Genomic DNA, 27,153 nt, shown 5'->3' on the forward strand with positions numbered 1-27,153 from the left:
ATTATGATTACAAACCTATGGCTGCCTATAGTTGTTTTTTACTCTTTTGACTCTTTGGCTCTTTGGGGTGTGGTCTTTCCACCCATGTCTCAAATAATTCACATGAAGGCCAGGCGATAGTGGTACATGCCTTTAATCTCAGCACTCAGGAGGCAGAGGCAGGCAGATCTCTGTGAGTTTGATGATAACCTGGTCTAAAAAGTTAGTTCCATGACAGATAGGGCTATTACACAGAGAAACACTGTCTTGCAAACAAAACAAACAGGCAAAAAGATAATTCATACAGAGGTGGCCTTAGCTTGGCTTGTTGCTAGCCAGCTTTTCTTAATTTAGTCATCTCATCTACCTTTTGCCTCTGGGTTTTTTTCCTTTTCTTACTTTTGTATATCTTACTTTCACTCTTACTCTGTGGCTGGCAGTGTAGCTAGGTGGCTGGCCCCTAGAGTCCTTCTCTCCCTTTCTTGCTCCTTCTGTTTATTCTCTCTGCAGCCAGCCCCACCTATCCTTGCTCCTGCCTTGCTGTTGGCCATTCAGCTCTTTATTAGGCTATCAGGTGTTTTAGACAGGCAAAGTAACACAGTTTCACAGAGTTAAACAAATGCGACATAAAAGGTCAAGTGGAGGGTAGGATAGGGGGAAGAGGGAATCATAGGTTAGAAGACAGATCTGGCACCAGTGAGACCTCTGGTGATCTAAAGGGATGACACCAACCGGCAAGCTAAGCAATAGTGGAGAGACCACCTCGAATGCCCATTCCTGATAATGAACTTGATTTCTATAACCATCCTGGAGTCTTCATCCAGTGACTGATGGAAGCAGAGGCAAACACCCACAGTTAAACACTGAACTGAACCCATGGAACCCAGTGACAGAGAGGAGCGATGAGCAAATTGGCAAAGAATGGGCTGGCAAAACCAGCAGAGACAGCTGATCTGAACAGGGGAGAGCTCTTGGACCCCAGACCGACAGCTGGGAGGCCAGCATGGGACTGATCCAGACCCCCTGAGTGTGAGAGTCAGTGAGGAGGCCTGGGCAACCTATGGGGCCCTGGGAAGTAGATCAGTGTTTATCTCTGGCATACAAATGGACTTCGTGAGTCCATAACACAAAGAGGGATGCTCTCTCAGCCTGGACTCTTAGGGGAGTGCCTGGATCCTGCGCTGAGTGAAATGACAGACTCTAGATATCCTCTATGTGTAAGGAAGTGGGGATAGGGTGGGAGGCTGGAGGGGATGGTGGGGGGTGCTGGAGGAGGGGAGGGAGAGGGAACTGGGATTGACATGTGAATCAAGCTATTTAAAATTAAAATAATAAAATAAAAAAGAATGCAACACATCTTTGCATCATTAAACAAATGTTCCACAGCACAAACAAATGTAATACATTCTAATATTCCACAACAGTGGCCAGAATGTGAAATGTGGTGGTTTGACTAGGTATGGGCCTCATAGACTCATGCATTTGAATGCTTGGCCCACAGGGAGTTGCACTATTAGGAGATGCGGCCTTGTTGGAATCAGTGTTTCACTGTGGGGAGAAGCTTTGAGGTCTCAAATGTTCAAGCTACACCTCAATGTGGCACACAGTCAGTCTCCTGCTGATGCCTATACATCAAGATGAAGAACTCTTAGCTCCAGCACCATGTCTACCCACACGGGACCATGTCTCACCATGATAACGGACTAAACCTCTGAACTGTAAGCCACCCCAATTAAATGTTTTCCTTTATAAGAGGTGCTGTGGTCATGGTGTCTCTTCACAGCAGTAGAAACCTTAACTAAGACAGGTGTGGTGTGGTGGCACCCGAGTTTAATCCCAGCACTGAGGAGGCAGGAGCAGGCAGACCTCTACGAATTTGAGGCTAACTTGGTCTACATAGTGAGTTCCAAGGCAACTGGAGATACATTAAGAGACCCTGTCTCACTCCCCAGCCCCACACTAAACAAAACAGAAGCAGGCTTACATTCAAACCCATTATTCTACCGGGTTAGAGGTGCGACTGAGACATCAGCAAGCCAAAAGCAACATGTTGGCACAGTCATGTTCCTTCTGCGGCTCAGAGGAAGGTCTGTTTTTGCTTTTCTCTCATTTGTAGAGTTCCCAGCATTCGTTACTTGTGGCCTCTTTCTCTGGCTTCAAAGCTAGTGTCCTCTGATGCAGGAACTCATTTCCTCTTCCACCTTTATGGGCCTTTGTGCCACACCAGGGCCACCTGGAGAGTAGATGCATGGACCTCTTCAAGGTCAGAGTGCTGGTGCATTAGTCCCACCTGCACTTGAAGTCTCCTTTGCTGTTTAACCAAAGTCTTCAGGGGTTCTGGGATGACACAGACCGCTCTGTACCTGGAATATTACTTAACTAATCACAAAAGTCTACTCATTAAATGGCATTGTAAATAAAGATCAAATAAAGCATAGCTTAATGTTTTTATGACAGTTCAAAAAAATTACCACACAGTTGTCCAAATCCATAGGATTTATCTTCTTTTATTTAAATAAACTGATATAAACTGACCAGACTCAACAGTTGCCCCCTAAAATGTAGAGATCTAAAGAAACTGTACAATATTACAAACCAGTGGTTGTGTTTGTGTATATGTGAATACATTTATTTATATGTACATATAAACACATATGTACATACACACTCGATATTTACTTTAGTTTTGTTTTTTTGTTTTTATATCCCAACCAAAGCTTCCCCTCCATCCTCTTCTCTTAGCTCCCCCCACACTTCCTTCTCCTCTTCTCTTCCATGCACTCCTCCTCTGTTCCTCTTCAGAAAAGGGCAGGCCTCCCATGGATATCAACGGTCATGGGATATCAAGTTACAGTGAGACTAGGCATCTCCTCTTCTGGTAAGACTGGATGAGGCAACCCCATAGGAGGAAAGGGTCCCAAAAGCAGGCAACAGAGTCAGAGACATCCCCTGCTCCCACAAGAGGACCAAGCTACACAACTGTAACACATATGCAGAGAGCCTTGGTCAGCTCCATGTAGGCTCCCTGGTTGTTGGTTCAGTCTCTGTGAGCCCGTGAGCCCAGGTTAGCTTGTTCTGTGGGTTTTCTTGCACACACAGTATTTTAACATTAGTCAGGTGGTTCTAGAAAATTAGTAAACAACAAAGAATCCCAGGAAGGTAATGCTTATAAAATGTCGCCCTGTTTATTTATGATCATCCCAAGTCCCCAGAGAGATTCTTACCAAAGAACACAAAGGTCAGAGATTAAAAAAAAAAAAAGTCCCTGCTGCTGAGTCAGCCATTTCCCTCCCCATTTGTGTCCACACTAAGTTTCTCCGTATTAAGGCACATCATGCTGCAACTCCAATGCGTCTCACAGGACAAAACCGACCAACCAAACCCCAAAAGTGTGCCGCTGTGGAGGGGTCACCGAAGGAGGAAGGCGAAGCACCTGGCTCTCTCCACCCAGGGTTCCCGTAGTCTTGGTGCTGTCCTTGGCTGAAATGCTCCCGTGAGTTTTTCAGAAACACTCTTCTTGCAAGTATGACCACTGTCACTGAGAAAAGCTGACGTTCAGTCCACCGCAGACTTAAAAGACAGGAATGTGGTACTGGCGGTCATTCTCGGTCAGCAGCGAGATCTCTGGCCACTCCCTGAGAGGCTCCTCGGGATAGCAGACTGTAAAGTCTCTGGAGTTAAACTTGAACAGTCGGAACACTTTTATCTTTACTTGAAGGGAATACCCGAGTATAAACATGTCAATCTGGGGATAAGATGAAAGTGAGGTCACAGATTGTCTTTATACACTCCCACCACGATGAGGCCTGTTATGGTTTATGAGATGACCCACATTTTAATGGAGTAACCCAGAAAGCAAGTGGGCATGACTTAGGGACAAATTTCCACGGTGCGGAAGGAGGGTAGGGCCATGTCTAGTGACATAAAATCAGGAGAAACTGTTCAGAACAGAAAGGAATGCTCAAGCCAGGGCAGCGGCTCACAGCCTCAATCATAGCTTTCTGGGAGCTGAGGCAGGAGGATTGCTGTGAGCTGGAGGCCAGTCTGGGCTACAGAGTGAGTTCCAGACCAGCCTGGGCTACAGAGTGGGACCTTACCTCCAAGGCGAAAAGAAAAGGAGAGGGGAAGGGAGGGAGAGAAGGAGAAGAGGGGATGGGGAGGAAATGGGAGGGTGCTTGCTATTAAGAACTGCATTGCTTTCCAATGAATTTGATATCTTAGTAAAGATGTCATCTGACTTAGCACCTCTTTTGGATGGAAAACAAGTAACAGAAGACCTTTGTCATGGGGAGGGGCTCTCTGACCTTATAGTTGTTGCTAACCTTTATCCATGACCAGTAACCGAATGCTTCCCCACAACTATCTGGCTTTCTGAGTGGCCTTTCCCCAGTTCATATCTGTGTGGTCACAAGGCTCTACAAACCAGCCCTCTCTGGTCCAAGGGTCCTCAGCCTCACAGGATGTAGCAGCCAGCAACGAGGCCTGCTATTCCTCTTTCACACATGTGGGGCCAGCAATCCCAGCCACCCCTCTGTGCAGCTGGTCTCCTCACTGCTACACATGATCCTAAAGGCCCTTGGGCACAAGCATTACTGAGCCATCCGGGATCACAGGCTGTGAGTCCCACTCACCTGCTCCAATCCACACGTGTCCCCTATGGAGTTCAGGTGATTCATCATGAAGCTCAGAGGATCTGATGACGACTCCCTTGAAAAAAGGATTCGGAAGAGGCTGGGGATGACCTTGTTCGTCTTCATCTGCTCGTACATTTCCGTGACCTGGTAGAGCATGATGAACTTCAAAGCTTCGTACAGCTTATACTCCAGGATGGCGTCACAGAAGAGTGTGTTGCACATGCTTCCTCTCTTGTGATAATCTCTCATCCCACTAAACTCAGTCCACTGCAAACACACGGGTAAGTGTGAGCTCAGAAGGGCAAACGTGAACACACAAACCACTGTACAAATTGTAAAGTACTAATAAAATCAGCTTAAGGGGAGGCCAGCAGGGCAGCAGACGAGGGCAGCATTTTGTATTTTCATGTCTGTCCTTCGGGACTGTTTGATTCCTTTTAACTGTAAGTTTATTGCAATGGGGCTGAATGTTCACCTGCCTCCCAAACTCAAGTGCTGAATGTCTTTGTCCAGGGAGACAGCCTTAGCAGGTGGGACCTTTACATGGTGACTGGCCTTTTCGGGTTAGGGCCCTCGTGAATAGGATAGGTGTGCCTCTAAGAGGAAGCCAAACAATTTCTGGTTCTCCTTCTGCCATGTGATGGCAGAACAAAACAAACAAAAAGTAAACTAGAAAGAGGGCTGTCACCAAATGTCACTTCCCGCTAACCTCCTGATCTCAGACTTCCAACCTTCATAACTGCCAAGAGATAATCAGTGGTTAGTTAAGCCCTCAGTGGCGTAAGAGAGGCCTGAGCTACCAGACCAACACACAAACACCTTACTTTTACAATAGAAACAAAATCAGGTTTCTCAAAACACACCACTACTAGGTAAACTGTCAAACGTGTCAGGTTTCTAAAAGCCCTTGGGGCCATGGGGTTGTCCAGAGGCTACACCAGTGAAGAATGCTACAAGAGCACTGCCTGAGCTCACTCTGCACAGCACCTGTGCGGATTAACTCACACCCTCACCATAGCCGAGCAGGGTATATGCTATTCACAGTTCTTCAGAGAGAAGACAGCTATGACTCAGAGCCATTTCCCCCAGATAAGCCAGCCGGTAAGAGATAAGCTCCACACACTTTCCATGGCCCCAAGTCTGTTGTTATTGAGTTAGGCGGAGCTTTCCGTCTACTTACTGCACCTGTGCCATCGCTGTGTGGGCAGGGCGCTTGCAGAAGGGCATTTCTGAGGTCTGGACTTTGTACCATATTGGAAACAAAGTCCCTTCGCCTGTCCAGTCTCTGATGCAGCCCCTGAAGCTTCCACCCCACAACAGGCCAAGCCAGAACAGTAATTCTGGCTTACTACTTGGTAAGAGGAAGCTAGAGACCACCACCAGCAGGAGGCCTACCATGCTCATTTTCGTTTCCCTACAACTACAACGACTACGACTACTACACAGGAACTGCCCCCACATTACAGGCTGCGGTTGAGATGCTTTTATCCCTGGTCGTTTTCTTTTCTTTTTTTTTTTTTTTTTGCCCTCAACACTCACCCGTATCTTCAATAATTCCACACATTTCCGTAACTTTCCGAACACATTGGAACCTGTATATTTCTCAGGTCCGAAACTGTACTGCTGGATCCAGTTACAGCCTTGAGAAAAGAGTAGTTTTTCAGGAAGCTTGAAAAGGAAGTAGATGCCAACAACGATTAGTGTCTCAGCGCTTAGCACGCACCATCTGGAACGCAGCAAGCACACAGTCTTATCTCATGCAGCAATCCTCGGAAAGACCACCAGATCAGTTAAGAGAAAAACAACAGTCATCTTCGCTTTAGATTTGTGGGCTAAGTGAGTTTTAGATTCTATTCTAAACAAAAATCTAAAGCCAGGGTTATGTCCACAGAAACTCTGTTTGGGATAAAATGCCATTTGCCCTTAATGTAACCCTTTAGGAACTGTCCATCATTAAATGGCGTTAGATAGCGGGTGGGTTACACAATGGTGCAACACGCTTCCCAACCTGGCTGTCCTTCATCAGCTGGGGACTGGCTTTGCCTCACCATCCACTATAAATGAACAACAATGTCATTAATTCCACAGAGCTCTGGATTAAATTCTGGGACATGCAAAGATTGGACTATGGTGTCTATAAGAACCTATTCCACTGTGGGCAATGAATACCATGTCCCACAAACTTGGGAGTTGAACACAGGATTTCTGTCACGTACTTTATTCTAGTTAACTAGAAGCAGGGTTAGGATACAACATTTATTTGACAAGTATTTGCTATGAAACAGAACTACTGAAAACCAATTTCAATAAAAGACATCAAGGAGATAGAACACATGGGACCATATATTTGTATACTTTATATTTCTTATTTCTTGCTCACAACTGTCTGTAACTCTAGTTCCATGGGACCCTTGCCTTTTTCTGTCTTCTACCAGCACTGCACACACATGGTACCTCAACATGCATGCAGGCAAAACGCCCATATACACAAGATAAACAAGAAGGAATATATTGCCATCAACTATGAAGAAAATGGTATCATAAACACAAATTGGAAGAAATAATCTACAAATCACATATTCAATAAAGCATTTATATTCAAAATATGTAAAGGATTTTGAAAACAATAAGAAGACAACAATCCAATAAAAACAGACAAAAGATTTAAGTACATAATTTTCCAAGAAGATGATATGGATTGCAAATAGGTACATGAAAAGACACAACATCTGCTCATTAAAAGCAAATGAAGGCTGGCGAGATGGCTCAGTGGGGAATGGAGCTTGTTGTGCAAGTCTGATGACCTGAGTTCAATCTCTGGAGCCCACGTAGAGGTGGAAGGTGAGAACCAGCTCCACAGGATTGTCCTCTGACTTCCACATGTACTATGGCATGTCCCCTTCCCCCACATAACACACACACACACACACACACACACACACACACACACACACACACACAAATAAATGAGTAAGAAGAAACAAAACATACATAGTATAATGGCCAAAAACTATGTGGGGTGACTATAACTCTTGCACTATCCTGGTGGGAATGCAAAGAGCCCAGCAGGTTTGGAGAGCAATGTGAGAGTTCCTCTGAAAGTTAAGCACATACCTCCCATACCACCAGGAATCTAACTCCTGGGCATTGCCTAAAATAAACAGATGCTATACCTGTGAAACCCCATATAAGACAACTCCTAACAGCCAAATTCACTGTTGCTAAGCACAGTGAAACAAGCCAGATGCCCTTGAACTGTGAGTAAAGTTTGTTCTATAGGGCTGCCATAGAGGAGCAAAAAGATGACTTCTACATTCGTGGAACAGCAGGGAGGAAACGCAGATGCTCGCTGCTATGGGAAGGCAGTCAGATTTGAAAGGCTGAATAGATGATTCTGTTCTTATGATACTGGAAGCAGCAAACCGTAGGGACAGAAAACAGATTAGGAATTGTGTGGACCAGAGAGATCTGGGGACAACTGACTACAGAGGTATATAAGAGAACCTTCAGGTGGTGACTACATCCATATACATCTGTTAATAAACATTTATGTTATAGTGAAAAGGCTCATGTTACTAGACCTCCTCTAATTACGAAGGACAGATGCCTCAGAAATGCTGAGAGCATTAAAAAAATGAACAAAATTGGGAATGTCAGCAGGTGGGGATGTCTTATCTGCAAAACAATGTAGGGAACCAGCTAATCCACCTATCAAGACTCCTTCAGCATGAGAATCCTGATCACAAAGCTACCCAGCCAGGACTGGTAGCCCCCACATGGACCATGTCCCCATTGGGGAATCATACCTTCACGATGTCCTTTTCTTTCATCCATGATGGAAAAGACAGACCTTGACTGAAGATCTGAAACAACACGGACCTGAGAGCATCGTAGTTATCTCTCTTCACTGGCCGAACACATTTAATATGGTGCCTCCAGAATAGTTCCTCATAAGCCTGTCAGTACGCAAGGATGGTCTGATGAACCCCACTGCATCAGACGCTGGTGAGAGTGAGCTCAGTGAACAGAGCTGCAGAGTTCACACTGGGAGTGAAGTTTCAGTGGAAACACTGAGTGAGCATGTTTCCAGAGGGATATGGTTCCCAAGTACCTCGAGTAAGCCGAGTAGTGATAAAGGTGGCTATACATGTAATTAAAAAGATTTGCGTTTAAAATTTTTTGAAGACATATTTTTAAATGATGTGTATTTGTGTGTATGTGTGTGTGTAGAGGGAGGGTTTTCAAATGAGTACAGGTCCCCATGGAAGCCCAAAGAAGGTGTTGGATTCCCTGGAGCTGGTGTTAGAGGTAGGTAGTTATAAACCTCTTGACACAGGTGCTGGGAACTGAACTCAGGCCCTATGTATGAATTGCAAGTACTCTTAAGAGGTAAGACATATTTCTAGCTTCTTATTTAATTTTCAATTTTATTTCTATAATCATTATCATCACTAAAGTATCATAATTACTATTGTATGTGTGTGATGTATGTATGAATATGTGTATATGTGATATGTGGTGTGTGTGTGTGTGTGTGTGTGTGTGTGTGTGTGTGTGTGTGTGTGTGTGTGTGTGTGTGTACAGGTCGCACAAACCAGTGCCTATCTGGAAGCAGAGAATAGTCCTCCTGCACCCAGGTCAGCAGACTGACAGCAAGTGCTTTCTCTCTGAGCTACTTCAGTGACCCTGTGCATGGGGTTTTAAAGTGACTCTCATGTGTATGGAGTCTGCCTTGTGCTGTTTAGATGACTGATCTCAGAAGACCAGGACAGGTTATTTGCAGCTGATAATGAGCACAACTTAACCACAGCGAAAAACTGCATAGTTTTAAGATTGCAGGAAAGCGTATACTGGACCTCTCCCTCCCCTTTTTTGCCCAAGACAGGAGTGGGCAGAGCTGTTGGGAATATTTACCAAGATCAGCCCAACGGGACATTCTAAAACTCCTCAAAGTACTTACGCCAGGGTATCTGCACGGTACGTGCAGAAGTTAACAGGTCAGAGAGGAAGACATTGCAGTTCTCATGTTTCCTCCAGTTAAAGACCTAACTGATGTCTATCCTTCTGCATGACAAACTCTCAGTCCTTGTTAGCTCACCACTCAGCTTGACTGAACAGTCTAGAGCCGTCTGGGGAGGGGGAACCTCACTTGAGGGGACTGACTGTATTAGACTGGCTTACGGCCATGCCTGTGAGACAGTCTTGATTGACAACTGATAAGGAAGGGCCTAGCCCACTGTGGGCAGCCCCATCCCTAAGCAGGTAGGCTTGGGCCAGATGCTGAAAGCAAGCCAGTTAAGTAGTATTCTTCCATGGTTTCTGCTTCAGGTCCTGCCCCGATTCCCCTCAATGATGGACTGTGACCTGGAACTGTAAGCCAAATAAATCCTTTCCTCCCCAAGTTGCTTTTGGTCAGAATGTTCTATCGCAGCAACAGAAGAGCAAAGCAGGCAAGCCTATAGCCAACATCTAGCTGCTCCTTAGCTCCTGACTTGGGCTGCAACTTTTACCTTACATCCCATTTGGTGCTGGCTAACCTTTGGGTTCAGCATAGCAGAACAGAACGCACCCTGATTCTCACAGACCCCGCCAGCCTGCCTTAACCCCCCACAAGCAGACATACCCTCCGCATCAGTTTGGCACGTGGTGTTTCTCCTTTCCACTCTCTTGCACAATAACCGAGTAAATCTACTTCTGCCTCCACACTGAGGTTTCCTGGGCAAAACAGAAATACAAGGCAGCTGAATGTCCTATTCTTCTCCTTTCTTTAGCCCTCTCTACCCTTCAAAATGAGGAAACACATGCACTCCAGTACTTACTTTTGAATTTTCTCTGCAGATATCCAATCCACCTGAAATATAAAGGAAACAATTATATATAGAAATTTTTTGTGGGGCAATGGTGTTTTTGAAAAGGAAAGATGACAGGATGACCTACCATTTCAGCCGATGCCCTAAATACAGATGCAGCCTTCTGAAGTAGCAGAGGGAGGCTGACAGAAGCGACACAGCCATCACCACAAAGGCCCTTGCTATTCTCCAGGCAGTGTTAACCACTTGGCTCGTAACTAGTATCCAGGAGTGAACTTGGTCACTTCCTACAAAACAAGGAGACATGCATATCGTAGTTATAAATCTGCTTTAAGGGATATTGGATAGTTTTGCTCCCAAGGGTCTATCATCAATTTATACACATTTTTGTGTATGTACATATATGTTTGTGTATGCACAGATGCACTGTATATAAGGTACAAAGTTATATGTGTGTGTGTGTGTGTGTGTGTGAGAGAGAGAGAGAGAGAGAGAGAGAGAGAGAGAGAGAGAGAGAGAGAGAGAGAGAGAGAGAGATGGGGAGGGCAGGGGGGACAACTGCCAGCACCATTCCTCAGGTACCACAAACCTTCTTTGAGATGCAGTCTCTAACTGGCCTTAGATTCACCTACAAAGCTAGACTAGACTGGCCGACCGGCAAGGCCTAGGGATCCACTGGTGTCTGCCTCTTCAGTGCTGGGATTACAAGCACACACCGTCACACCCACGCTTAGAAGATATCCACCCCCAGGCCTACATACATGTTTTTAGAGCATTCAAACACTAAATCCAAAATTAAAGAATCATGTCATTACTCCCATGATCATTTCTGCAAAATTAATAGTCTGCAATGTACATAGGAAGCATGGGCTTCAGAACCCTGAGTTCAAATCCTGTTTCCATGATGGAGCCCATGTGACTATGACACCAGACTACCTCGATCTGAGTTTCCCTGTAGGGTGGGGGCGACATGAAGTTCAGAAGCACCAGCACAGTGCAGCCCATACTCATTTCTAGCTGAGTACCTCTTGGTACTTGTTACTTGCCAGGTAGGCTCTGGAGACCCATTACCCATTGCTGTTTTGAGGAATTCTAGGTCACAGCATCACTTGAGTCACACGGGAGTGAGCCAATCACAGAAGCATGGGTACCACTTTCCACATAGACTGCTTTGGATGCCCACTGTGATTCCTGGTCCAACAAAGCAAAAAACTAGGGGGTGAGGGACCAGAGGATGGAATACTGTATTTTGCCGTGTCCAGGAGATTCCCCAGCATGCTCTGCTTGGGCATGTGACAAGCTGAAGTACAAATGAGGAAGAGGACTTCTGAACGGTGGCCAAACCTCCTGGGGTTTGTTTTGAAATAATTTCCTCCACAGAAGATCACTGAGTAAAATTCCAGTGACCAACTGCAACCCTCATCAGCATGGAATCTATGATTTCATCATTTTTGATCATCTGGATATTTCATGTGTATTTATATTCCTAATAATGATAGAATTTACCAGAAAATCAGGAAAAAATAGATACCAGCAAATTTTAAAATATATTTCCCTTTACTTAAAAGACCATTTTAAAAATGGTTACCTATCTAGAGAAGTTATTTGGCAGCTCAAATAATTATATTAACTATTTCTCAGAAATTCAGCAAACTATTTGTTTAAAAACACAGAGTTGGGGCTAGGGAGATGGATGGCTCAGTGGTTAGGAGTGCATAGGACCCTAGTTCTGAGCATCCCTGAAACTCTAGGTCCAGGGGAGCCAACAGTCTCTTCTGGCCTCTACTGACACATGGCACACACTCACACATACACACAGGATATGATTATCTATGAATATGTAACTTGTGGAAGCTGTAAAAATATTTTTAGAAAAATGGTACACTACACACAGTTTGTATGTACAGCCTGACTCCTTCCTTCCCGTCAGGGGTTGAAGCTAGCTTCCTAGCCTTGAGGGCACTCTTTGTAGGGAATGCCCAGTCTGTCAGCATGGCTGGTCCTGTGTGTACTGCCTCCTGATGAACATCTGGACAGTTTTGCACTCTTTACAAACAATGCATGGGCAAGCATTGAGCATCCATTGCCAACATCCCCTAAGGAGTCCTGGCAGCTTGTCTATACAGATAACTTGAAGATGAGGAATACTGCATCAGGATTTGCACACTGTCAGTTCTGACGGTTGCTGGCTTCCAAAACGGGTCAGGGAGCACCCCTCCGGCCACTCTGAGAGGACTCAACGCTGGGAGGACTGCTCGATGTAGAGTGTGTTTCTGAACTAATCAAAGAACGAATGTCTTTCAGATCTTTTTTTTTTTTTAACTTTTTACATAAGAGAGAAAACACACAATACTTTTTTTGCTTCTGGCTAATTTCATTTAGCACGATGATCTTGTGTTTCATCTATTTCCCTGAAAATAATATGGATCCATTTTTAATATCCATATATATACATATATGTTATTCATATATATTATATATTTATTTATAGTCTGAGCGACAATTAGCTAACCCCATATCTTATGTGTTCACATTTTTTGGTTAAGTAACCCAGGTCAAGAAGGGTGAAGAGGCATGGTCTTGGGGTTCTGGTGTGGGTACAAGGGAGTCATCCAGAGGCAGGCTGGATTGAACTCTGCAGGATGCCATGTATGAGGCAGACATGGCTGCACAGCCACGTAAGGATCCGTACAAGCTGTTCTCTGGCAATGCTACTAGGAGCATGTCTTCTAAGTCAGAAGAGTGGGAAGAACTCTGTCTCATCACAATGAAGTAGCTGTGAGTGCTTCACAGATCACCTCCTTCTTACCGGTGCCACAGAGGAGCACCAAGTCCTCATGGGAACCTCCCTCTACCTCCATCTCCCAATCTAGAACCTCCCCCTACCTCCATCTCCCAGTCTAGGAAAGAAGGCAGTACAGAATGGTTCCCTGTGCACAGCAAGTGCTTCGTACGTGCCTGTGCATTTTACCGTCACAAGGCCGAAGGCACAGAACTGCTGTGGAGCTTTAAGGAAATGTCAGGGAAGGCCTGGCCACAGTATCTTTCTCACTAAGCACACAACAAATACTAGGTGCTATTTTCATTGTGGTTACTATAATCACCTTTGCTTTGTAGATTAGAGGACTGTTAGGGACAAGAAGATTAAGCAGCCACCTAATGGGAGTTGCCCAATAAATGTCAGAGCCAGTATTCAAAGGCCATGTAGTTCTGGAAGCTGCCTGCCTGAGCACTTGGCTGTCTTCTTATCTGAGATTATGAAGCTGAACATATTTTCAAATCAGCACTGGTAGTGAGTAGAATGACAAGTAAAAGGAATAAATTTAAAGCTGGAAAGAAGGCTCAGTGGGTAAGAGCATTTGCTGTGCAGACATGAGTTTGATTCCTGAAACCCACATAAAAGCCGGGCACCGACTGTCACGTGTGCCTGTGACCACAGCATTGGCAAAGCCAGGCAGATACTAATAGGTAGCTTACTTGCTAGCCAGTCTAGCCCAAACAGTGAGCTTCAGATTCAGTGAGAGACCTTATCTCAAGAGAAAAAGATCAACAGAAGACGTCTGACATCCTGCTTTGACTTCACCCTCTCTCTCTCTCTCTCTCTCTCTCTCTCTCTCTCTCTCTCTCTCTCTCTCTCACACACACACCTTTTCCTCCTTCTAGGGGCAATAAAAAGAAGAATAAAATACCCCCAACAAGACTGCAAATCAGTGTGAGGACAGGTTTGATGCACTATTACCAGGCAAAGTGTCATTTCTCCAAACACAGCTGAGAAATGCTAACATTTTAGACAAAAGAAGCTTCAGAGGGTCCCCCACCTCACCAAAAATAATTCTACAATCACCACCAACTTCCATTCCCTGCCCCAGAAAGGGGTCCTGCCGGGTCATGTGTGGGACTCAGGAAAGCAAAGGAGGGAGAGAATTCTCTACCTCCACAGACACAGTCATCCCACGTACTGAGAACAAAGGAAGGGTAGGCAGGTCAAGTTCAGCAAAGGCAGCTCTGGGAAGAGTGGGATGTGAGAGGGGGCTGGGGAGACAGACGGTGCAGGAACCAGGGATCCGAGTTCCTTTCAAGCCTGTCAAGAGACACAGGAAGCAAAGTTCCCTTTTCATACTTTTGTGCTGAACCACTGGGCTACACAGTGAATTTCTTCTTTCTTTCTTTCTTTCTTTCTTTCTTTCTTTCTTTCTTTCTTTCTTTCTTTCTTTCTTTTTTTTAAATGAATGTCTCATGTATTCTCCAACCACCAGGATCAAAGTGTGTCCCCAGCAATGAGGAAAAACAGGCATTAGGGGACAAACCTCTAACCCTACATCCTGATTGTGATCACGTTCCACGACAAGTGAAGCAACTGGCGGCAACTACAAGAAGGCACTGGGTTTGGGGGTTTTCTTTCTCTCTCTCTTTTTCCGTGTGTGTGTGTGTGTGTGTGTGTGTGTGTGTGTGTGTGTGTGTGTGTGTGTGTGTGTGTATGTGTGTGTGTGGTAAAATTCTTAGATTTTTTTCCCATTCTCTACGACATATCAAAGCTGAAGCAACTCAAACATTAAAACAGGAAACCCCAAACGGGGCGGAAAACACCACGTCCTGAAAACAAAAGTAAAAGACACTAAAAAGTCAGAAACTAAGTGAAGATTCAGCCAGCAGCCTTGGGCAGGTCTCCTGGGCAAGTTCAGCTGCAACACTGGCATATCTCGAGACTTCCAGAGCTGCTCTAGACAATTCTTTCCATCCACCTCCCCATAGGCTACCACAGTCTTCAGTGTCAACTACTTTCCAGTATTAGGGATTGAAGCAGGCTAACTACTGAACTATGCATACTAACCAAACATACTCTACCAATGAGCTACACCTTCAGCCCTCTTCCAGTCTTACACAGGACAGTATCAGAGCCATGGCTCTGTCTCTCTGCACATCTGCATCCAGCCCCATGGTCTCCCCAGCAGCGATGATGTATCGATGGCTACTGTCTAGGCCAGGAAGAAGTTAGACTACTGGAGTTAGAAGGATGGAAAAGGCAATAGTATTTTAATGTTTGAGGTAGCAGAGGGCGAACTGCAATAGATGAGGGTAGAATCTTCCTGTTAGAAAACTGCAGCATGTTATAACACTACACTTACACTCACAAACAACGGATAGTCTCAGCGGTGCTGTGGTGTTACGGCTGGGAGAAAGCTGTCTTAGTCACTCACTGGACATGGCGGGGTTGAGAGGCTTTCTGCTTTGTATTGCAGGTGTTAGTTCTGCTCAATTGAGAAAGGCCAGCCCTTCCCCTTAGAGAAGCAGTAAAGCTAAAAACTACAGGACCATGTCATATCTCCAAGGAAGAGAACCACTAAGCGGAAGGTTTTTATCTGGAAAGTCGTGAGCAGTGAAACATACAACCTACTCAAGCTGGCAGCACAGTCTCCTCAGATGCAGCCTTCTTTACCCTAGATTCCTGGTAAACCGAAAGTACCCATAATACCCCTAGAAGTCACTTCCTGCCTGACACAGGGAGGACTGTGTGTGTGCTTAAGAACACTGTAAGTTGCAGAGGTCTCGTTTTACCTGCGTATCTTACAGGACTGTCAAAAGTGACCTGTCATCTTAAAGTTAAGTTTAATTTCCTCACTGTGGTAGGGTTTTGACAGGCCACCAGCAATGAAAACACAGAATCTGTAGGTACGGGCAGGCTAACATAAAAAAGCAAAGCAATCGTTCATTTCCTGTGGGATTGTGGAAGTGTAGCACAGCCTGGGAGACACAACTAACTGGGAAATGAGATGTGTGTGGTGGTAGGAACCTTGTCTTCACTCTGCCATTTCTTAGATTCAAGACTTTGAACAAATCACATAGCTGAGCTGGCTCTAAACCATGACCCAACGGTTAATACACGGTGATGAATCAAGGCTGGATCAAAACAAAATGAAACAGCACTATCCCACCAGGATCTGCTCAGTAAAGTCTTGCTACAATCCCAAACCCCCCCACCCCACACATATACCATGGCCAGGGCTTGCCTACCTCTCAGCAGGGAACCCACTCCCTTTTGTGGGCACCTACTTCCCTTTTCCGATCATTTCCCTGTTGATAAGTCTATCTTCATTCTATCAGCACAGATTAGGCTGTTCCTACAGATCAGCCACTGTACCAACAACAGGACTGCACTGGCAGAGACTCCCAGATGGACTCAGACAAATGGAGCCCACTGAGGCACCCTCCAGGGGGCAGGAACAGGGCTGAAAATCAGCAAAGTATAGGACTGAGGTGAGGCTGGGAAGCCTTTCCTGGGCTGTGTGTGATCTAAGGTCAAAGAACGGAGGAGCTAGCAAGGCAGGGAAAACAAGGAAGGCCAGCACATCTGGCCAAGATCTGGCTGTTACTGTAGTTCACAGTCAATATGCTATGTTCTAAGGAAAAGCCCCAGTAGGTCTAAATCAGGTGACTGACACAGGATCAGATCTGGGACTACAGCCTGCAGTATGATTACTCGGAATCAGAAAGAGTAAATCTGATTCCTTTGATGGAATAGCTTTCCCCATTTTCCACAGAAGAACAGAGCAAGTGTTAGAATGCTGCTGCATCTCCAAGGCCTGAATCCAGCCAGCACATTAGGCACAGAGGTCTCCAAGGCCTTAGAGCACTCTCAGGCCTGTTCTGTGCGCCTATCATGGCTTTATCTACTAGCCTGCAAACTCCTCTAAGGCTAATGATGAATCTTTTAATATTCCTTTTTTATTTTATAGAGAAAATAAGTTTGTCATGATTTCTAAGTTTCAAAGGTGACTGAAGATAGTTTTTTTGCCTAGCATGCATGGGGGCATAGGTTCAAACCCCAGTACTGGAAAAAAAAGAGACAAAGAATACCCCCACTGAGCCCATATCTCTGCCCAGACAGTCATGGTGTCAATCAATGTTCCTGAAACTAATAACTGATGATTCAAGGGCAAGGCTTGGACTGGCTGTCTGAGGAAGGTCCCCTGCTCCAGAAGAGAAGAGTGTACATAAGGGAAAGATCACACTGTGAACAAAAAGCAGAGAGAAAGTTCTGGGTCTCCATTCACAGTAGATCTGGCCAGGCAGGGCCCACTGTTTATCCCTGTTCGGTCCCATGTACTGGCCTGGGCAAGTCTACTCTCAGGCCTGAGTACGAGGCTGCTATAGTCTACCGTGATTGTTTGTGAGCATGGCGCTGGAGTCACACTCTGATGGTGGCACTCCTCCCAGTGACCAGAATCATTGGGTGTTGTTGGCAATAGTTACTAATCCTTCTAATTGACTTTCCTTCCCCAAATCTGCTTCGTATTCTGGAGCTAGTGTGGGCTGATGCTAAAAACAGTTGATGGATGTTATCATCTGTCCATGGCTTGACTTCCTGTTAAAAAGACCCTACATCCTGACAGCCAGTGAGTGAGAAAGAGTGGCAGACAAGGAGTGAGGAAGGAAAAGAAGGGTGTGTCCACTATGGAACATTCTTAACCAGCGGCCTCAGGAACGGGTTCAGTATCCAAGAATATGTGTGCCAGTCAGTGTGACAGCTCCTTAGAACACCAAACCACATCCTCGGTCTACCTGAGAAGTCAAGATCTCCCCAAGCGGGGTTCAATGAAAACCCACTGGCAGAACACCCACTGGTTGTCTCTTCCATCTTTTCTGCGTCTGTGGACTTGTCTACCTTACATTCATCCATGTTTCTGCTCTCCATAAAGAAGCCTAAAGCTTCAAAGGCAAATTCACCAAACCCCAGTAGAGCATTACCATTCTGTCTGTAGAGCAGTGACATCATGGGCTTCTTGGAAATGGACTTGAGTTCCCCTGAAGCCGGATCTGTGTCCTATGAGAACTGGGACCTGCATGAACACTTGATGCCACAGGGCACTGTTGTGGGACAGTCAGGCTGGCTTCCCCTGGGGCTTATTTACTGGGCTGGGCCCATCCCACCCTGGACATTTCCAGGCGATTTCAATGTACTGCCAGGGTTGGAAAACAGAGTACAAGGGCTCCCTCCATCCCTGGCTATCTCTGTTCCTTCAAACAAACCAGACTCCAGTTAAATGCCAAAGGCGAAACAAACCCAAAGAATATTAGCACTGCCCGGTGCTCTAACTGTGGCTGAGTGTTTGTCTGTCCTGTGCTCCTTCCCTTCTGCTAAGAGAAAGGCTCACTCAGCTTACAAGTCAGTCTTTATTGCACAACTATTCCTAACTGAAAAGGAACTTTTCTGAATAGTCACGAGGGAACACACACTACTGTTTGTGAGGTCCCATGGCAGGGGCTAACTTACCCCAGTGTTCCTGGGACTCTGCTAGTTTTAGTCCCAAAAATCATATATCTTAGACATGCCTGAGTTCCATACTGGTTCCCTCTCCCCTGCCCAGCCTTTGGTGTCTCCTAGCTCGCCCCAAACCGTATTTTGATTGCATTCTTCCCTCAGTCTGGAACATTCTTCCATGGCCTAGGTCACACTTTCTTCTAGTCTCAACTCAAATGTCACTTGTGTGGCCCATTGCCAACTCCGGGCTTAGCAAACCCACTCTCTTCAGCAAGGCACATGATGTCCTTTGCCAGCATTTGTGGGTTTACAGATGTGTTTATGTTTGATGGCCTATCTCCCTCCACTGTGAGCAGCTTAAGGACTGGGACTATCTGTGTTCTTCATGCTCCAGGCCCAGAGGAGATGGTTAGTAAATGCTGGTCGAATGAGCCAGTGCACCTGTGAACTCAGGATCCAGTACTTAGGTCTCCATGGCATGGTCTAACCAAATTGCCCTGAGTCTGTTCTCTCCCTTCACAGAGAGAAAACACTGAACCTCAATGGGGCCCGTGGCTTCTCAGCAGAAAGGCCTGTTCCATCCTCTCTGGATGCTGATACAGCTGTGCTGAGTGGACTCTACATGGAACAGAACCAACATAGTGGAGAACACCTGTAATCTCAGCACTGGAGAGGCTGAGGCAGGAGGATCAGGAGATCAAGGCCATTTTCAGCCACATAAAGAGATCAACATTAGCCCGAACTACATGAAGCCTCGTCCCCAAACACACCTACGAGAGAGAGAGAGAGAGAGAGAGAGAGAGAGAGAGAGAGAGAGAGAGAGAGAGAGAGACAGACACCAGAAAGGACTCATCAACAGTGGCTGGTTCCTCATTCTCTTCCCCTCTTATAACTGGAATGTGAGTGTGATAACTGATACTCCATGTTTCAATACAAAAAGAGACCATGGGCAGGGAAGCCATGTTGAGTGTAGAAACACACTAGAAAGAACAGATGAGAAATAGAAACAAATTGAAAAGCCCCTGGACTCCAGCTACCATGAACTCCATGCTAGCCCTGGGGAGCTAGCTACCACTGAGCTCCAACATAGAAAAGGATATGTATTCACTCGTTTGGTGGTGGTGTTACCCACTATACCTAAACCTAGCTTGGTGATCCCTTCCAGCTTTGAATGCGCAAGTCAGAAGCGTGAGCCGCCAGTGTGTTTCTCTTCCTTTAATAACACACCCTGTGTAAATCCCAAGCGGGAAGTGAGAATGTGAAGTGGTCACCTGGCAGGGAAGTTTTAACGTAGTGGAATGAAGAGGGGACTCAGAGTCTGGCCCAAGGAAGCCAAGTGCCCTGGGAACAGGTCTCAGGAGGCCAGCCTCTTACCCACCGCCTGCCCTCTTCCAGACACGTTTTCCCTTCAGCATGCTTGTGTATTGTGTTTGAGGGATAACCACACTGGAGCACAAGGCACGGGATTTTAAATAGCTGTGAACTAACTCACCTCCAACTGAGCTCAAAACATTATACAAAGCTAGGGGCACAAGGATGCCCTGGGTGTGGACAGAAGACCCGTCCAATGACCAGCAGTCCTGAATGCATTAGTCCCGATAAAGAGCCTTGTGCACACGGAGAAAAGAACTGAGGTGGGCGGGGGGGGAGGAAGAGGAGAAGGGGAACTGCCGTCAGTGAGGTTTTTCTGGGAGAAGGCCCTGGGGTGTGAGAGAACGCACTGAGAGCAGAACAAGGCAGGTGACAGTCTTCTACAGTAGAGACTGGCTAAGTGCCCACACTTGAGTGGGACAAATGTTTAAAACGCAGAACAGACGAATGCACCACGGATAAATTCTGATGTGAACCCTTCCAGCTGAAGGGATTTTTACCTTCATCCTCAGAGGAAGGGATTCCTATGTGTGAGCCCTGCACAGTCTCGGGTATAAGAGTACGGGGCTTGGTGTTTGTGTTATTTAGTTCACTCGTCATACTTCCATGTCAAGGCGAGCAGCCCACCTACTCCTCAGCTACATTTGCAAACGCCAGGCTGCCTCTGCTGCCGTTTGCACTCCACTCCGTGCATGGCGCTGGTGGCTGACAGCATGTGTCCCAGCCATCTCTTCCACTTCCCCTTGTCCTATCGGCCATCCTGGCCACTGCAGATTTTAACCCATCCAAGTGGCCAATTCAGGGGCACTGCTTTCCTGTAACTTCACATAGCCCGGAGGTCAGCCAAGGTTTTCATGTCACAGATCATAAAACGATTCTCTCAGTGTAGCAGGTGCTAGCCTAAGACCAAGGGGTGGCTCAGCACCAGGCGGGAAAGGATTTAGTTCACTTCTGCTAACCCGGGAGACTACACGCTATGGGAAGCACTCTAGCACTAGGCTAGATAGCAAGTCTAGTGAGTTTCCACCACCAGCTCTAGGGCCACCCGGAGTCCCACGCCATTCAGAAACTGGCATGTATCCAAGAAGGTTGTCCTAGCTCCACAGAGGGCAGGGAGCTTATCTCCACAATGATGGGATGTCACCACACAACCCTTCTCCTCTCTGCCTCCCTCAGCTTGTGTGTGTGCATGTGTACACGTGTGTGTGTGTGTGTGTGTGTGTGTATGTGTGTGTGTGTGTGTGTGTTTAGATCATAGGTTGACAGTTGACATCAGGTGTCTTTCTTAATCAAGTTCAGGGACTCAGCTAGCCTTCGTGCCACGCAAGCCTCAGGGACCCCATCTCTGCCTCCTCAGCAGTAGGGTTACAGGTGCACACCACTGCTCCTGGCTTTTTAGTGTGGATGCTGGGAACCCAAGGTCAGGTCTTCCTGTTTGCATGGCAACACTTGTCAACTGAGTTTCTTCCCAGCCCCCCCCAGCCCTCGACTTTCAATGATACTCCTCTTCTGTGTCAGCTGGGGAGGACTTTCTAGAGAAAACGCTGTAGTCATGTGGTTAAGATAGCAACAAGAGATTTGCTATGAAATTCATAATTTAGAACTATACCAGCCATAATATTTTATGTTCTGCACTTCCTGGAATTTTTATTTCCTAGGAATCCTGGCAACAGTAACAACAGATGGTTTTCCTTCATCTCTGGGAGATAAACTTATCTTTTTACCATCTTTTTAATATAAACACGATGCAACCTGTCTGCTCCACCTCCAATTAAACGGGAAAGTTTTTTGTTGTTGCATTTCTTAAATAGACTATGTCTAGAACAAGAACGAACACAAATGAAAACATTCCTGTTAACTTGTCATGAAGAAGCATCAGTGTCCCATGAAATTAACTGCAACCAAATAATTGGGTACACAAGCTCAATTCTTTTTGAGACAGGGTCTCACTGTGGAACCCTGGCTAGCCTGGAACTTGCTACATAAACCAGGCTGGCCTTGATCTCATGAAGACCCACTTGTCTCTGACTGCAAATGCTGGAATTAAAGACATGTAGCACCATTCTGGGCACAACCTCAATTTCTGAAGACAGATTATCTACATAACTGTACATTCACTAGATGAGCCATGTGGACAGGAGAGAATGAACCTCCGGCTGAATACACTAGGCTAATAACCCCAAGAATTGGTGGCTTTTAGTAGCCATAAACAGAGAACCATATAGCCATAGGAAGTTGAGAAAAAAAAGTTTGACAGTCTCTCTTCCCCTGTAACCCTGTCTGTAAGTCACCCCAACCAACACAGTGGTATAAAATGGTAGCCTGATCTTAACAGGTTCCGTGTGACAAAGGGGCCCTGGGAACTGTTTCAGGACAGTACTAGGCAGATGATGGCTAACAATCTGTCAAAAGTAGAGACCTGGGCTAGTGTTTGCCTCATGGAGCTTCTTGGAACTGGACTTTCTCTACATATTCTACAGTGGCTCCAAGTGTCACAGAACAATGGCTGGAAGAATTACACATGTGTCTGTCACCCCTATGGCTGCTCTCTGCTTAGCATCTAGAGAACACAAGTGCCCGCCACCACTGTGAAGAGACAGGCACTATGGGGGACAAGCCTGCCAGGTGTTCACCCCACCTGGGAGCCAAAGAATGTCTCCCTGGTGAATAGAAGTCTGTCTTGCCATCCAAGACAGGTAAAAGGACGTTTTCCCATTAATAACCTAGATAAAACATAGGCTTAAAAAAAAGATAAATGCCATTGGCTCATCATCCCAATATGTAAGAGAAGTGTGGAAACGGGGCAAACAAAAAACAAAAAGTAACAACTACAGATCCTCAGTTTTTAAAACATTCCAATGTGTGTGTGTGTGTGCGCGCGCGCGCGCGCGCGCACACACACACACAGCGTGATGCAGTGGGGTTTCTTTTTCCCTTAAGTCCTTAAACTATTTTTTCAAAGAAGGAAAGTATTTCCCTCTCTGCTATAACCAGGCCTTGGGACACCCCCAGATATTCATCTCAGGGCAGTTACCAATGGCCAGAGCATCCTGCTCACAAGTGGCTCCTTGAGGCCAGTGGCTTCGAAGGTACTGGCTACAGACTAAGCATTTGTCCTCAGTAGTCCCCATGGATGTGAGGGGGCGTGTACATCACGGGCATCACTCCTCACTTGGTTGGTAACTCTCCCAGTTTGCCTCTCTTTGTGAACACAGACAAGCTCACCATCTGAACTCACCTACCTGCCAGTACACTTAGGGGCAGCAGCAGGCCCTCAACCCCTCCAACAGTTAAGGACCATGAAGCAAGAGATGGAGGTAAAAGTAAGGAAAAACCCATGTTATCGCCAAACACAGAGGTTTGGCAATGATGCTGAAAGGTGAGCTTAGTTTACAGGGCCATCATATCCTTCTGATAGGTGATGGGGCCTTGTGGGCTTTGGAGTACTGCACAAAGTGACCTTCAAGATGCTTCATCCTTGTTGAATATCCTAATGGTATTTTTCTAGTAATGCTGTGTCCTGTGATTTCCAACACTAAAACACTTTAACAATGGCTTTAAAAGACTATCCTAAACTCCTTTTCAGTCCCTATCTGTTGGTTTTCTTCTGGTGTCTCTTTGGTTTCTATCAAGCATTATTTATTTATTTATTTATTTATTTATTTATTTATTTATTTATTTTTGGTTTCCTTGTGTAGCCTTGACTGTCCTGGAACTCACTCTGTAAACCAGGCTGGCCTCAAACTCACAGAGATCCTAGTGCTGGAATTAAAGGTGTGCTCCTCCACCACCCAGCTGTTACTTATTATCTTAAAGGTGAATCTGTGTTTCTCTTTTAGCAAATAGCTAAAAGGTAAGCTAACAGGCTGTCTCTATCTCAGCTTGGGCAAGTGACTTTTAAACCACTGGGTCTCCCCCTCCCCCCACCAACAGAACTAGCAAAGATGAGCAGCTATGCTCCCAAGTCTTTGGCAGTTATATTTTGAAGGGAAACATTTTCCATAATTGGATTCTTAAGTGCCTCCTTCTCCTGCAAACAAACTGCAGACCCCACAGACGGGAAGAAATGAAAGGACTCTCTCTGGGCTCACAGTACTGACACACCTTAAACTCGGTGCAGAGAAGAGAAAATTTCTTGGTTATGTTACACCAAAGCAGGCATTTTGCAGCCTCACCAGCTCCTTCCAGCTGTGGCCTTACCTCTGTTTCCAACTTTCCTTTCTCTGACAAACTAAGGCAGGGAGAAGGGAAGAAAGGAATAAAATAAAAATGTTTAACTGGATACACCCACAAGAAATATTTGGCTAATTTTATAATAACCCGAGGTGCATAAAGGTTAAAAACATGAGTTCATTCTCTAAACTTTTGAGGGAAGAGGTACGTCAATCACAGACTGCTAGGCAGGGAGAGGTCATAGGCATTAACTTGTAGAGCACAGTTATTTCACGAATGACTGAGTATCCTGATAGTTGTTAACTTCCACCCAGATGCTCTAGGGTGGACCGACGTCCCTTGTGCCTTGACTCCTAAAGCAGTGTTGTCTACACTACACTCAACACATTGTTGTGTCAGTTAGAAACTCCTGCTGGGACCTAGAACTGCAATTAAGATGCACCGCCGGTGTCCAACAACCTCACAAACACACCCAAAGTGAGAGCACATGCTTCTCAGCTTCACTGGGCTCACCCTCCAGGTGTGGCAGAGAGAGAAATACAAGATCCAGCATGCATGCGACTCATCAAGACCTAGAGGCTCTCATTTCCCCTGACAATGAGAACTCAATCAACAACACAGCTGATGGACGGGAAGGACAAACACCCTTTACCTCTAAGGTCTTTGGAGCCCAGACACCACTGTCACTCAGTGGCATAGGGGGCCAGAACAGCCAGATGGACCTGCTGCCATCCTGTCCCCTTGGTGCGTTCTTTGAGCCAAGAGTGTTTACACATTTTTTTGCGGTTTACAAGTCTGGTTGCTATAAAGGTGTGGACCACATCCTCTGCAAGGCGCGAACCCGGGCAGCTTAGTTTGCAACAACGTCAGTTCTCCCCGAGGGCACCAGTCCGTGGCGGGTCCACGCGTCCGGGTGCTCGCCGACAGACCCTGCCTCTCTAAGGTTCCCGGAGGCTCAGATACCACCCACGCCGCCACGCGCGAGGTGCAGCCACCCCCGCTCCTCCAGCACCCCGGGTATCCCTCGTCCTCCCCGCCTCCCGCCGCGACACCCTCCCGAGACCGTGCCCACCCCACCCGGGCGCCCACCTGCGGGGGTCCGAGCTCGCTCCCGCTCCCGCGGCGCGCTCCTCGGCGCCTCCATGCGGGCCGCGCGGCTCCACCCGCGCGCACCCTTCGCCCGGCTACCGCCCGGCGCCCCACTTCGCTTCCCCGCGGCCGCGATCGCGAGCTCAACCGCCGTGACAGCCGTCCTGGAGCGCAGACTGACGCGCACCGCGGCCAGTCAGAAGCTGGGGCCGGCTCTGGGGGCGGGGCCTCCGTGCGAGGTCGGAGTGGAGGTCGCGGGGGCGTGGGGGCGTGGAGAGCTCCGAAGCCCAGCCGAGCTCTGCCGAGGAGGCGTCGGCTCTGCCCCCGGGGCTCCGCCCGGCACACCCGGGGCGTTCTACCTGCTCGCATCCCGCGCCCTCTGCGGGCTCCGCACCGAAGCCAGCCAACTTGGAGGCTGGTGGGCACAGGGAGCTGTGGCCGTCGCCCGCCCAGGACACCGTGGTGCCGCGATTCCCTGTCCTCCAAGGAAAAAAACCCTGCTCTGTCTGCGCCAGAAGAGACAGGAATCCAGAAGCATCTACCCGCCCCTGGGCCTATTCCACTACGTGGGGGTAGGATTCCTCGCCTTTCTCGGTGTCGACAGAACCGGCTACTGCGTGCTTGGAGCTGCTAAGGGAGGGAACAAGTGCGTTCTTGACGGAAAGAGGTTTTATAAAATAATTTCTTAAAAGTTTTTTAAAAACGCGAACAGCTAACAAGAGAAGCAAATGATCCAACGAGAAAAAGACATGTATTTATTTTGCTCCTAATTTACTAATTTGATGGACCCCTCGTTTTGCTTCCCCCGCCCCCCAGAAGAAAAAGGAAGAAAATTAAAATCCCGCTAAGCACTTCCTTTTTCTCGAGAGTATGTGGATTCCAGATACAAACATTTGTTGTGGAATATTCTGGCAGACTCTGGGAAAATAAGCACTATAACTAAAGAAAGATGTGGAAATGGCCTGGAATTTTATTGGAGTTCACTAGCCTTGGGGCAATGTCAGCAAGTTGTTGAAATATCGCAAGCCTTTCTGAGCCTGAGAACAGAGGATCAGAGGACCGGACTGTGTGTCCTCCGATTTAGTCATGCCTGGGAAATCCCTGTCCGAACAACAGCCGATGACACAATGCCAGGCAATTAGGAGACCTATCACAGGACATGTGCCCCGGGTGTGCATTTTGCCTCTTAATGTATGTATTTCACTAATCCCCACATTTGCTCCTGAGATTGCCAGTGTTATCCCGGTTTACTGGGACCCAACAAGTGCTGGTACAGAATTCAAGTTAAAGTCTGACTTCAGTCACTCAAACATTTTTCAGCACAAGAGTCACAAAGGGCAATAAAAATGTTCCCAAGTTTTTTGTGTGTTTAGAAAAGAAAAAAAAAGCAAAACAAAACCTCTGTCCAACTTAGATATTTAACATTGAGGAGGGTGGTTTGCTACAGCCATAAACCATCCCTTGCGTGTATAGGGGCACACTACTCACACAAAATTGATGACTAGAGATGTTGGGTCTGTTTACCCTAAACAAGGTTATTATGAGCAATGACCAGAACAAATTGCCTGTTCTAGAAACTGAAAGAACCGAGTCTAATTTCTTGTGGTATAATAAAATTTACTGGAGTCCCTCAACTACAAAACAAATTAACCACCCAGTCTCCCTGCCCCCTCCCACAAAATAATATTTATGAACACTGTTGTTTAGACTGGCCTAAAATCCCTTCAGTTAATCCACATTTAAGATTTCATGGTTGTCTCTGAAGTTCCTTTGTGTTCCCCCAGCAAAGTGGGCGGTCTCGTAGGGCAGTGCTTGAAGAACTAAACCCTAAGCCAGA

General features: G+C 46.5%; 1 protein-coding gene across 1 annotated transcript; it reads right to left on the bottom strand.

Annotated features, from left to right (window-relative positions):
* Positions 1–2,470: 2,470 nt before the first annotated feature.
* On the bottom strand, positions 2,471–25,508 carry Otulinl (OTU deubiquitinase with linear linkage specificity like). Its single transcript, XM_040757678.1, has 8 exons — positions 25,317–25,508; positions 10,551–10,710; positions 10,433–10,464; positions 10,237–10,328; positions 8,420–8,569; positions 6,153–6,281; positions 4,611–4,880; positions 2,471–3,724 (listed from the first exon to the last, which is right to left on the bottom strand). Exons 1-8 carry the CDS (start codon positions 25,369–25,371, stop codon positions 3,551–3,553), a joined length of 1,062 nt encoding a protein of 353 aa, XP_040613612.1. The 5' UTR covers positions 25,372–25,508; the 3' UTR covers positions 2,471–3,550.
* Between the last annotated feature and the right edge of the window lie 1,645 nt (positions 25,509–27,153).

The sequence above is a fragment of the Mesocricetus auratus genome, unplaced genomic scaffold (genome assembly GCF_017639785.1).
Source record: "Mesocricetus auratus isolate SY011 unplaced genomic scaffold, BCM_Maur_2.0 Super-Scaffold_100015, whole genome shotgun sequence".
Lineage (NCBI taxonomy): Eukaryota > Metazoa > Chordata > Mammalia > Rodentia > Cricetidae > Mesocricetus > Mesocricetus auratus.

Coding starts and splice junctions, on each gene's coding strand:
- Otulinl (XM_040757678.1), bottom strand. CDS start 25,371: ATGGAGGCGCCGAGGAGCGCGCCGCGGGAGCGGGAGCGAGCTCGGACC. Junction 10,465..10,550: donor TTAGGGCATCGGCTGAAATG/GTAGGTCATCCT, acceptor TTTATATTTCAG/GTGGATTGGATATCTGCAGA. Junction 8,570..10,236: donor GTGCCAAACTGATGCGGAGG/GTATGTCTGCTT, acceptor GCGTACTGACAG/GCTTATGAGGAACTATTCTG.